The sequence below is a fragment of the Diadema setosum genome, chromosome 19 (genome assembly GCF_964275005.1).
Source record: "Diadema setosum chromosome 19, eeDiaSeto1, whole genome shotgun sequence".
NCBI classification, from domain to species: Eukaryota; Metazoa; Echinodermata; class Echinoidea; order Diadematoida; family Diadematidae; genus Diadema; species Diadema setosum.
In genome coordinates this window covers 20,710,940-20,725,014 of record NC_092703.1, presented here as the reverse complement: position 1 = coordinate 20,725,014, position 14,075 = coordinate 20,710,940, and the positions used below count along the sequence as shown (strand labels likewise).

General features: G+C 38.9%; 1 protein-coding gene across 1 annotated transcript in view; it reads right to left on the bottom strand.

Annotated features, from left to right (window-relative positions):
• The window catches only part of LOC140242238 (protein GDAP2 homolog), a 67,395-nt gene extending 54,808 nt beyond the window's left edge, over positions 1-12,587 (bottom strand). The window contains exons 1-4 of the mRNA XM_072321984.1: positions 12,488-12,587; positions 5,334-5,487; positions 3,947-4,089; positions 2,459-2,612 (exon numbers count right to left, since the gene is read on the bottom strand). Coding sequence (XP_072178085.1) covers positions 2,459-2,612; positions 3,947-4,089; positions 5,334-5,485 — 449 coding nt within the window. The 5' untranslated portion in view covers positions 5,486-5,487; positions 12,488-12,587. The remainder of the gene's footprint in view (positions 1-2,458; positions 2,613-3,946; positions 4,090-5,333; positions 5,488-12,487) is intronic.
• Between the last annotated feature and the right edge of the window lie 1,488 nt (positions 12,588-14,075).

Genomic DNA, 14,075 nt, shown 5'->3' with positions numbered 1-14,075 from the left:
TTTGTAGAACCCTCTAAAACTGACATGGATCATAATAACATGTCATAGCAACCACATCGCCATCATTTGTATATCATTTGTAACATAAAGTGCGCAATAACAAACACAAGGGGGAAGAAAATTTTAAGTGGACATTAATTATATGGTGGCTGACAGCTGAGATCCAAAGTGACAACTAATGGATGGTTTTGGTTGGGTGGTACAGACATTAAAGAAGTTATCCCTACTGCACAGACTTTTCAGAACCAGATGGGGTCCTAAAATTGACTGCCCGATTTTGAGGTCCATAAAACCAAGTTCCTAAAACCACATTTTCCAGGTTTGGTGCTTTGTCTTTTTAGCCAAATTTGTACAATTCTTTGACATTTTTTAATACATTATAGATATACATGCTAAGGGGACAACATTTTCTTTCAAATGAGCCTTTTGGTGCTTACAAACTTGTACAAAATTACTGAATTTGCTAAACTCTCTTAATTCCACACTGTATAACAGATTCTTTCATTGGGAACAAAATTTAGGAAATGGTAGTTCTTATTTCTCTCCCCAAATTGGCAATTTTGAATTCTTTTTTTTTTTTTTTTTTGTTGCATTTAGCACAGATATGATGCATTTGACCAACTCCTCAATCTTTCTTCAATACGGGAGATGCAGTAAACTTCAGAGTACAAGATAGTAATTTCTACAGCAAAATTACCCAAAGACCTAATGGATTAATTGTGGTGGGCCTTAAAATATACATGTCAAGTATCTCTCAAGGACCCACAACAAACCCCAACTCATTCTGGCCTAGTGTACAGTGCATGTATTTAATGGAGTCTCATCTGTACAGTATGCATAACATGGCACACTTTAATGATTTGACGGGAATACCATTTATCTCAGGAATGCTACCATATCCTCTACCACAAATTATCATTTAAAAAAAAAAATAAAAAAACCACACACACTTTCAATACAAAATAGGGGAATTCCCTTCAACTGCCACAGTTCATACATTACTTGCAACCCAGCCACTATAAAGAACAAGCTACCATGAACCACAGTGCTGCAACTAAAAATATGCCTACTTGCCAGAAGATCGATCAATTAAAATTCACTGTAGGGCAAGTTGAATAATCGTGCCCTTGCCAGTGAAAGTATGGAGCTCTTGCCCACATAGCTAGCTGAGCAAGAGGGAGAACTACCTACTGTGATGCCCTATCCAGGTGCCAACTATTACTACTGAGTTTGAATTTACTGTTAACAGGGGTCGCACTTAACTTCTTCTTTTTTTTTTAACTAGCCCGGCGGACTACTTAGAATCAATTTTGACACTGAAGCAATATTTTGGCTAGCCAGACGGACTAGTAACTTCAGAATTTTACGATTTTTAGCTAGTCCGATGTGATTTCGGGTGGCCAATGGCCAGCAGACCATCGCCAATTTCGAACCCTGCTGTAGTTTAAAGTTTTATGCTTGAAATAAGGGAAGGTTTAAGAAAGGTATCAACTGCCATAGAGTCCAATCTTTAAATGGGTAAGAGATGTCTGGATTTCTTCATCTCATCAGAGAAAAGGCTGAAATTCAACCAGACAAGGGACAGAAAAAGTAATAGGAAATCGATGAAGTCAGAATGATGTGGTTCTTCACACAGTGTCACCTATGCATGGGCCTGTATGCAGAGCTGAATCGCTTACTTACTAATTTTAATTCTCCTCACGTCGACACATTACACGTTTATATTCACATCAAAACAATTTGGCAATGCATCAAGTCTTTGTGTAAACAGTTTGTCTTGAAGCTGAACTTGAACTGAGTGTACCAGTACATTGCATATCATGTATAAATACTGCAAACATATCAAACACATGTGTTTACAAATATATTCCAGTTCAGCTTCCAGAATGAGCTGCAGAAGGGGATTACCAGTATTTCTTCACGGTTCAAGGAGTGAAGAATACATAGTCGGCAAGAAGTATCTGCAAAATAAGTTCTTCCTTTCTTAAACCTTTTGACTTTTGGTTGTTGCTTTTTTTTTTTAATGCAGTCAAAAAATCTCCTAACCCAATTTCACACACTTTTCATACTTCACTGCACTCACTGCCTAATAGTGAATTAATCATTTGTATTTACCTTAACAAAAAAAACAACAACAACTATACGACATCCTATCTAGACCATGCATGTAAAAATCATTGAGAATAAGCACAAAATGACGAAGTTGATTACATGTGATGAAGCATTATTTTCTGGTGGAGCCAGGATTTGCGCAACTTTTTTGTCTACACAATGCATTGAATGCCAGTGTCGATTCACAAAAGTTTCATGCTGCAAAAAAGGCCCTCAACTACAACGCGCAAATGTTTCTAGCTCTACAGGATAAAAGTTTTGTAAATGAATTTAAAAGAAGCTTCTTACAGTTCAATTTTAATGTCAAAGAATATGACATGAAATGGTAACAAGCGAACACACTCACTTTGCGAGAAGCAGCGAGTTTCTATAGCAATTGTAGAGAGCGCTCTCAGCTGCCGTTCTGTAGCGGATGTTGTAGCGTGGGCCAACCGTGTGGATGACGTATCTACTGGGAAGCTTGTATGCCTTGGTAATTTTGGCATCCCCAGTTCGACAAACTAAGGAGGAGGTGAGATGGGATGTGGGAAAGTTTGAAAAAAGATTAGAACTATAAATCACCACGGTGACCTGCATTGTGAACAGGATTTAAGTGGAAAGAAAAGATTATTCAGGCAGAGGAGAGAAGACGTGCTTGAAAAAAAAATTGATCAAATGCCATTCTCTTTATTTTGAAGATCACAACTATTGATCTACAATTTTGAATTTTTCTAATATGTTTGTTAAACTTTGTAGATCAGCAGTGCAATCTTCAAAATACAATCTAGGGCAACATTTAATAAAATCTTTTACAGCATGAGATTCACATAACAGTTACACAGTTTTTTTGCAAGATCTTGGGTTCAATGTAACAATAAATCCTTCTTCAGTTGAAAACCATTGTGATTTCTGATTTTGATTCTCATTTAAGTTTCTAATAAAGAGAGATTTTATCTCTGAAACTGGACCACACTTGGCATCAACAATGAACAGAGAAACAAAAATTGACCTTTAAAAGTGCATACATATTTTCTTTCAAGAATACTTACGGTAATGACATGTGTTTCACAAACTGTAAAACTGTGAGTGAATATCTCTCCCTAAAAATATCAAATATCACAAAAATTTGCTCATTTTGGGGTATTCGGGCCCACCCTATGAGCCTGGCCTGGGGATACCTGGCACACTTCATAAAAATAGGGAATATAATAGAACACAATATTTGAAAAATGCTAACCTTTATTGTACAATCAAGTCTTGAGTAGTGTAATGCCAACATATTTCCTCTGTCAATACTTTGTAAAATATTCATGAGTTGAGGGTCAACAAACTCTTTTAAACATGATTCAATGGACTGTTTCTGTAATGTATTCAACTTCAATGCATGCTTTGTTCATAAAAGACTGCCTTAACAACCACAACATTTGCAGGAGGATTGCCCTACCTAGCAACAAGTTATTAATGCTAAGTGAATTCCTGCCTGCAAAAATAAGATGGAAGTCGCAAGTGAATACAGTGGTCTGTTCATAGGCTATAGGAAAAGAAACATATTCATAAATTTTAATACAGTACAGAAATAGTCCATTCTATGAATGATCTGGGGTAGGATACTGTATGCCAAATATTTCACGAGGTTTTCCACTTCATTTCTTGAGTCAGGTGCCTTTAGCAAATTCAAACACATGCGAAAATATTAACTCCCATCACGACATGAATGTGACATGCAAGTATACATTTCTCTATTCACAACTGTCCTCCACAATCACAAATTGTTGGGAAGTCCCAATTTGCAAAATATTAGACTCGCTAAATATGATGGCATATACAGCAACAAACACACAAACGATCTACTCACTCCTAAAGGAGGTCTGTATCTCCTGTACGAGGTCGTGACCTGCCAGGCTGAAGATCTTGTTGGTAAGAGGGCAGGGCTCCGTGAGAGACTCGTTGGTGGGGTGGATGATGGCGATGACATCCAGGGTGCAAAGGTCACCTTCCCTGTGTGGCAGTGGTAAATTGTGACATAAGAATGTGAGGCAAACAGGACATGTTAGAGAGACTTAAAGGCGGTGTAATGCTGCGCAAAACAGTGCAATGATTTCTAGTGGGCTAAAATCACTGCACTAGTTTTGCAGTGCAACTCAAAAATTGTCCAAAGTAGCATGATCTGTAACTCAATCAAAATCTTACAAAGGAGAAAGATTTTCAACCTGAACATGTTATTTGGGCAGAGTAGAATACCTCTTGGTGAAATAGTGTCATGCTTTGTGTGCATATTGATACAGCTAGCTGGTGCATCACAGCAGCCAAGCTCGTACAGTGGTGGGAAATTAGTAAAATAATTCCTAATATAGTAGAAATAATCACATTAAATGGGCAGTTTGACACAGACTACATTACTGTGCTAAGTTTTTATCATTATCTGCATTGTGTTATTTGGGTAGTGTAACACCACCATTTGTCACCACTACAGTCATTATTGACATTTTCTGTCAACAGCAACTATGAATGTATGGGAAGTGTTGTGAGCACTTTCCACACTTCCTTATTTTATAACTGCAACATTCTTCTAAAAACAGTTCCTTGACCACAAGAAGTCTCTTTGCAAAAGTTTGGCAACAGCATATCTTGGATGTTAAGTCTGAATACATTAGTCCCAGGCATTCTGCAAATACCCTTTATTTGACAAATGAGTTCATGTATTGTTTTGTTTTGTTTTTAATTAAAGATCTCCTATTTTTATTTTTATTTTTTTTTTTTTGAAATTTGAAAACAGATGATGAGAGTGAGAAGCAATGCTCTCGGGGCAATGTGCTCTGCAAGGCATGTCCACAAAATGAGAAACTGCATTCAGCAGCCTTCATCAATTTACACAGTATATCTGGAGCACAATCGCATCTAAAGCAGAGTGCAACTCAAACTTTGGACAGCGGGGAGAGAGTGTAACATATGGTGAATAAATACAGTGGACTCCCGTTATCACAAAGTCCTTGAGACCGGCAGATTTCTTTCGCTATATCAAAATTTTGTTTTAACCGAACAAATATCATTACAAAAACATTTTGCAACCTGGATTTTTATTTCGCTGTAACCGGAATTTCATTATAACTGTGTTTGTTATAACGGGAGTGCACTGTAGGTACCCTACTGTGAATTAATACTGTCAGCTATATTCTATCAAAGAATGGTTATCAGAATTAGTTAAAAATGACAGAAAATGATCAAGCATCATACATCCTTACCACAACACCAATTTTTTGTTTAAGTCTGGTCTAGAGGGAAACTTGGAGTCCCTCTCATCGCCGCTGACACTGTAGGATGGGATGGCGGTGTCTGCCCATCTCTCCAACGATGACACCTGGATGATGTCCGACTTGGTACCAATGGGATCCATCCCTTCATATCAGATGCACAGAAGTAAATAAATGAAAATTACAAAGCCTTGGTAAGTTGATAGAATTCGGATGATAAACAGTCACCAGCATTTGATAATAATAGGGACTCGGGTTAATGAGAACACTGTCTGAATTGGATAACATCATCATAACATTCCCACTGCAAATTAATTTTACTGCTTAAACAGGACTGGACATTGATTCAACTGGGACAAATTACTAACCATGCATTCATAGTATATATATTTCGTGTAAGGTCATTCTTTACTACTGACAAAAGAAGATTTTATAAGTGCACGACAAAACTTAGCCAAAGATTTCAGAAGAGAAGAGGAAGAAGATGAAGAATTTACAATAACTTCCCCAGTCATGAAAACTAAGCGTGAGAAGGGATATTCAACAGCAGTTTAGGATGAATTGCCGGACAATGCACACCACAGGTTCCTGAATGCCATGCCCCATCTTTGGCCAGCCATGTAATGGCTCATACCAAGGAGGTTTTATGCATGGAGTTCCAACTGGCTGTAATATTATTCAAACAGTTGTCAGATTTCTATTGATGCACAAAAGAATTCCACAGCTGCATCTGTGCCTTTGATGATCGATGTTTGATGCCGCCGTCTTGCTGAGCAATCTGAAGATTCATTTTGAACATTATCATAATGTTGGCCATATTTTGCTTATTTATCTATTAAATGAGATGAAACTTCACTTAATGATAAAGCATGAAAAACAAAAGTCAATTCCATCCAGAAATTTGTGCAAAAGTGTAAATCAGAGCTTCATCATATGAAAATGTTTAAAACTGTACCATCCTTGAAAGCTGATTTTATCACTTTTCTGCATAATTTCCGCAAATGAATCTAATATGGAATAATCTTCAAGTATAATTCTTTATTGATAGATATATTACATTAGTGCCCAGGTATGCCCAATCAAGTAATTTTCATCTTTATTTCAGCATTTTTTGCTCAATTTCTATTCGCGCATCCTTGTGTCTGTACCACCTAGCTTTTATAAGAAGGGATAGCGAAAAGTAATTACCATCACAAAGACATATCTTCCTTTGAAAGTGGCCAGACATATCTTCCTTTGAAAGTGGCTGGTGATTATGCAATGAGACACGAGTCAATTATCTTCGTATCTGCGCGGGCAGATCCTGTTTGGCACATGCTTCAAATATTTTTGAGCGGTGGCTTCGAACATCTAGCAAAGGAAATAAGACGGTTGTGACTCCATTCTCTAGAACCTCCTTGCTCATACTCACTACAGTACAATGGTTGTGTTGTGGCTCAATTGGCAATATGATGATGCCTTCAAGATTCAGTGCATCATGTACTGTACATCTTTTAATTTGCAGAACAAATGGCACAACCAAGAAACTTCATGTCTTGAGATGGTAAGGTTTTTCAAATTTTCTGAAATGTACTAATAATAACAATCTCTGTCATAAAGGAATGGTAAAGCTTTGGTTAAGATGGGGGATTCAGATTTTAACTTTTTGTGGGATGATCAGAAATCAGATCACCTATGAAATGTTTGAGAGTATACAATTCAAAGAGAAATTCAAAGTTTATTTGATGAGAATCAGTTTTGAAATGGCTAAGATACATTAAAACAAAGCAAAACAAAGTGGTCCTAATAAAATGTGGGTCCCATCTTTTATAGGATCTCTTTGTTTTTGGATATCTCAGCCATTTCAAAACCAATATCCATTAAATAAACTTTGAATTCCTGGCTATGCTGAGCATTGTAAAACCGAAAATATTCGCGTCATGAAATTTTGATGAATTGGAGCCAACGGCCTTTTTCGTGGCATGAAATTTTCATGTATTGCAACTGGCATTCAATGCATATGGGGTAGAAAAGAACTTTTGTTTGCATTTTAATTTTGCTAACCTTGGCTCTCGCGAAATTCCAAAAATTAAAATGCACACAAAAATTTCTGGTTAACTCTACAGTATTTCTCAATTCTCTTCAGAGATTCTGCTCTGCAAACAGACCGTGTTTCCTCCAGGGCTGTACATCTGTATAGTTTATATTATATTGTGGATAAAAAAACAAATAAAAAAAAAAATCTCTACCTCATGATTGGTAGAAAGAGCTTGATATGATCATATGTATTTTCAGCGATGTCATAATGTTGGAATGTTTGACAGACCCTGAATGGCGCACTATACATTTGCAAAATGGGACATCACTTTTTTATGTCCAACACCTAGGTCCAGTCTATGGTCTAATCTAGTAATGTTAGATCTAGATTTAGGGCCTACTCTAGATCTATTTAGACCATACAACTTACAAGTTGTAAAAAAAAAAAATTGGGCGCTAGTGTACTTTCGTACCTGTTTGTCAAATGATCTCCAAACATGCACAAACTCACTCTAAATGTCCAAACTCACCCTTGTTATTCAGTAACCTAAAATACATGCATCTTGGTCTCCAAAGTCGAATAGAAGTTGCTTTTAGTACATGTGTCGGGAAATCGTTGGAAAATCTTGATTGCTTGAAATGCTGCTCTGTACACAAGCACAGTACGAATACGTTCAGTGCATGCACTAAGGGTCGATCATTTTGGTCTGCATGTAGCCACACAGCGGCTTTTTCTATGGTGTCGTTGAAAAGCAAATTTTGTTTTTTTCCTCAGCCAAGCCTTCCGTTAATGGTTGTAGCTTCAAAGCGGTTGAGCGCATACGCGAGTGTGTGCTGCCACTTACTGTATATCTTTCTCTTTCTTTTTTATATTTTCATCTTTTATTTTCAGGTAGAAGCTATAGCTAAATTTCCCTTTCCTTCCTATCAATTATTTCTTTGTGGTTTTCCTCTTGTTTAACTTTCTCAATTCCTATTTAACTGTACTTTCTCGCTAATTGCTCATTGTTTCCTTCATGGGTTGTTTTTCTATCCAACTACAAGCCTTCTATCCTCTTTAATATCTTTTTTTATGTGTCTAACAAATCCTTTTGTTTCCTTTTCAACCTGTATAAGTCTTTCTTTCCTTCCTATTCATCTTTGCTTTCATCAAGTTTTGATTCATCTCTCATTCTATTTTTCTACCTAGTGCTTTTCTGTTTTCAATCTAGTATTCTCTGCTTTCCGCTTTTCTTTTCAAACATACCCATCGCTCCCTTGCTTTCCTTTATAATGCAAGTTTCTCTTCTTTCTTTCCTTCCATTATCTTTTAGTGTATGCTCTATTTTGCAAACCTTTTGTTTCATTTTTCCATTTTTTAAATATTTTCTTTCATTTCCTTCCCCCTTTTCCTAGCCTTATAGGCTTTATATTCTTTCACCCTACCCTTGTCTTACAACCACATTTTTTACAATCTTCTTTCATTCACACACATACACACACAACCTCACACATACGCACGCATGTGCGCGCACACACATACACACATGAACAACCCCAATCCTCAATCGCTCCCGCGACTCAGTACAAGCTGAAAGGCGGAAAAAGTATTATCTTTTCAAAGATACCATAGGAGAACTTGCTCTGATCGCTATGAGATAGCTACATTCAGATCAATCGTGGTGCTCGCTGCTGTGAATGTGTGTACACCATGCTGCGGTGTCTGCTGCTGTACAACGTACGTATCACAGAGCGAACTAGCTGCGATCAACATAATCCGACAAGTGTAAAAGTGTCAAAACAGTGAAAATTTCTTTTCTACTGGCCTTGAATCTCATTCAGCAGATGCAAATAGGCCTAGGAGTTCTATATTTGAGGCTGTTGAACATTTAGACTAGTGAGTTTGTGCATGTTTGGAGATCATTTGACAAACAGGTGCGAAAGTACACTAGCGCCAAAAATTGTTTCAGTACCCAGAGACTCCAACTCTCCCACTTTCGACGGGAGATCTCTCGCCGAAAACCAAAGAGGTTTTATATACATGTAATAGAGTAAGCGCTCACCATTCAGTGAGTACAAATGAAAACGGGGCCAACTGAACAGTGGCGCGCGCGCACAAAAGAGGTCGACTACCAGAAGCCCGAACCCGGAAGTGCCTATAGTAATACACGTAAAGTACAGCTTCGAAGATGGGGTTGGGTTGGAAAAATCATTCTAATTTTAAGGAAAATCATTATTTGTCCATATGCCTCCTGATTTTATAAGTGAGATACATTCTCAACACAGTATACGTGTTTTGATGAAAAAAGGACTTGCTCTAATGTGTCAAATATGTGTCTTAACATGAAGCCAAAATTGCCAAACAGGCATTCATGCATTCATACTACATTATAAAGACTGCAGAAAGGAACAGTGTATACTCTTTGGTATGGGAGTACTGATTTCACATAATATTCGTCACTTAGAAACATCAGACACACATACAACACACACTCCCACACGCATACAGCAACCACTCCCACACACACACACACACCCACAACAAACACACACACACTCACAACAAACACACACATACGCACACACACGTACACACCAAACCACAGTTTTTTCAAATTCCAACACACATACACACACACACACACACACACAACACACAGTGTGTTTTGTGTGTGTGTGTGTGTGTGTGTGTGTGTGTGTGTAAGAATTTGAAAAAAAATGTGGTTTGGTGTGTACATGTGTGTGCGTATGTGTGTGGGTGGGTGTGGGAATGTGTGTTGTATGTGTGTCTGATGTTTCTAAGTGACATATGTGACCCGCTACAACAAAATGATCCTAAAGTCGGGCGAGGTCGATTATTTGAAAATTGCATGACACAAGTCCCTAATCTTTCTGCTTTAAATTGATATATAACACATCTTATAAAAATAATCGGATGCGGAGATATCGATGTTTAAAAGAGAGCATGTCAAGACGTCTGGGAAATCACAGTTTCGAGAAAAGCGCTCTAAAAGTTCTTCTTGCGACGCAATCACGATCACGGGACACGCAGTCAGTATTCACCTCCGGACAATAGAAGGTAAGCCCTAGCAACCCCCGAAATGCTCATTCAAACACAGCGTCGGCGGTCTCCTCACCGACCAATCAGTGACCAGGATGCCAGGAGAAGCGGCTGGGCCGGCTGGGCATAGCGCACCCCGCCAGCACGCACCAGTCGACTGGGCAGTGTGCGAGCTTCACGCTTCGGTTAGCGGCAAGCGGCAAACTGACCAATGAGATCACGCTGGTCGTTGTTAGGGGCGGAGCCTTTGTGTGGCGCTCAATCCAAATGTTCGAACCAGTTTCTGCTTCGTTGAAACGCCAAAAAACATGGCCCAGAAAAACGCCATTTTTTGGTCTTTCCTTTCATCATTTTGCTTCAAAATTTCGACAGATGATAGAAGACATGTCAGACTCCTTTTGTCTCACCTCCCTGGTCAAATTCAGAAAATCGTAAGTTTTGACCAATTTTGATGCTCGGACTTCAAACTCGATTTTCACGGCTTCGACCGTGCGCGACTTTAGGACCATTTTGTTGTAGCGGGTCACATATATTATGTGAAATCAGTACTCCCATACCACAGAGCATACACTGTACCTTTCTGCAATCTTTATTATGTAGTATGAATGCATGAATGCCTGTTTGGCAATTTTGGCTTCATGTTAAGGCACATATTTGACACATTAGAGCAAGTCCTTTTTTCATCAAAACACGTATACTGTGTTGAGAATATATCTCTCTTATAAAATCCGGAGGCATATGGACAAATATTGATTTTCCTTAAAATTAGAATGATTTTTCCAACCCAACCTCATCTTCGAAACTGTACGTTACATGTATTACTATAGGCACTTCCGGGTTCAGTCTTCTGGTAGTCGACCTCTTTGCTAATGGCGGCGGGTCGTTCAATTGGCCCCGCTTCTGTATGCGAGCGTGCGCTCTATTACATATATAGAACCTCTTTGCCGAAAACTCATTTTTGCAAAATCTCCTGTTCTCCCGCTTGAGACGCAATTTCTCCCGCCCTGGCTCTTTGTCTCCCGCTTGAAATGATATCTTACTTAGCATCATCGTATGTCAAAAAATAAGCATGAGATAGCACGAGAGAGCATCTGGAACCCTAACCCCGTCGCGGGGCGCTGTAACACAGTAACCCTTTACGGTACGTATTTGTTCGTATGGGGTCGCTGCTGCGGTTACTGGAACCCTAAAATTTCTAGGGCCCTAAGCGGGCCCTGGACCCAGACCGCAAGGGACTTCGCACTTCACGCACATAAATTTGGAGTCTCCCGTTTGCAAGGGATTTCAGGCGGGAGAATCTCCAGGTCAGAAGGTGCTTGGGGGTGGAGTATCTGAGTACCTAGCATAATCGTGATAATAAAGCCACTAAGCTGTCATTTGCTATTTATTGAATGGGCGATAACACTGACACTCGTTGTAGGTCCACACTTGTCACTTGTAAAATCAGCGACAGGGCTCTGTATAAATTTAGTACAAAGATTGGCGCTAGTGTACTTTCGCACCTGTTTGTCAAACGACCTCCAAACATGCACAAACTCACCCTGGTTATTCGAGTAGCTGCGATCGAGATTATTCCGAGAAGGATATAAGTGACAAAATGGTGAAAATTCCATTTCTACTGGACTTGAATCTCACTCAGAATCAGATGCAAGTTTTGTGCATGTTTGGGGGTCATTTGACAAACAGGTGCGAAAGTACACTAGCGCCCAAAGATTGATTACTGATACCTGGTACAAGTCAGCTACATGTAGTGGGTAGGTGCGTATACCGCGGCCGCTTCACCGCCCACTCAACTCTGGAGTGCAATTGCATTATTGAATATTGTGTACACACACATCCATATCAACTCCAGTTTGCAGCTGCGAGCTGCTGCAAAATACATTCGAGTGCAGAGGGCCAGATTAGCAACGGGGCAGCTAAGGCGACAGCAACGACACGCGAGTGGGCCGTACCTTCATGTGCAGCCGAGTTCAAGCCGGGGCTCTTCAGTCTTGGAAGGCCACTTGGACACATTATGGACGAAATTACACAGAAACTGTGAATCTGTATTGCCTGTGGTAGTGTAAATACGGCAATAATCTTGTCTTACCTTTTTCCAGCCAAGATACTCAGCGAAATGTGCAGGTTTGTTCTTCTTTCACACAGCTTGTCTGTCAATCCCGATGTTTACGATTGCATCCGGATAGATCCTCACGGGTTATCACGTGATCGGAGTAGTAGGAGAAATCCTGTCCGCCTGATTCAGTAGATGGCGTTTTTACCAGCAGATGGAACAGAGCGCAGTAACAGATGAATATCATTATGTTGTAATTGTAATCCGTAATGAGTCGATGGACTACTATAACAGTTGTCGTGGAGTAGATTCTTTCAACCTGCTTATGTTGTTACTGACATCGACTTAGCCAATTGGGGGGGGGGGGGGGGGGGGTGGCAAAGGGGGTGGTTGTTCCCCCCCCCCAAAAAAAAAAAAAAAAAAAAATTGGAAGGCGAAAAAGGGGGAATTAAGGTTGCGCGTATGCATGCCGCTCGCTTCTTTCAACCTAAAGTGAGTTTGTCCCTCTCTGTGCCCCTTTCTCTTTTCAGATTAACAAAACATTCTGAAGAGTGCACACTGTCACTTCAATTTAACTAACCTATAATTATTTGATTAAGGATTCTACATATTGAATAAAATAACAGCTTAATCTTATCTTCTGAGTACTTTAGGGTTTTTTTTTTTTTTCAAATCTTGAAATTTGCCATTACATCGCCATGTACAGTATCCCAGCTCAATCTCATTTTCTGTACACTTCTTTTTTTTTTTTTTTAATCTTGAAATTTGCCGTTACATTGCCATGTATAGGTCTACCCCATGTCAAAATACTGTAATATACATTCTGCCAATAGTGATACAGTGTGAATGTGATAAATCAACAAAGAAAAAATAACATTAATAAGAAATTCTAGAAATTTACACTACATTAACCAAAATTAAACATTTTCAACTAAATCTACAAGTGTATTTTGATTAAATTCTGTAGACTACCTATTTGCTAACATTTTACAAACTGTAAATTTAATTCCTTTTTTATTGTTTTCATTCTTTCATTCTATACAGGATGGCAGAATCCGACCAAGAAAAAATACACAGGTCACTACTACAAGTAGTCGGTGTGTGCACCAGACTGAGGCACCACCACTACAACCAAGGTCAAGCCATCAGTCAAAATAATGATGAACATTGTCAAGGACATCGAAGAACAAATGTCAACCCTACAACAAGAAATTGCAATGTCCAAAAAAGCCCTCACCAACAAAGGAAAAGAACTAGCAAAACAAAATCATGCTTTAAAGCAGGAAAATAAGAATCTGAAAGCTGAACTTGAACAGATGAAAGAAGAACTAAATACAACACGGTTAAGCCTGAGTGCCCTGGCAGACTCGGATGGGGAGGAATGGGCCAGCGAAGAAACATCAGAAACCAAGACATCTGATGGAATGGAACCTTCTTAAGTAACCCAAAAAGACGCCATGACATCAACAGGGCTGTGTACAGTCAGTAATTAAGTTTTTGCCTTTACTTGAATATTAATGTAAAATATTAGAGTAAGGAAATTAAACACTAAACTTTTGATCCATTTATTATTCCAGTCTTCATTTCTGCACATCCAGAAATGAAGATAAAATCCAACTAAGTA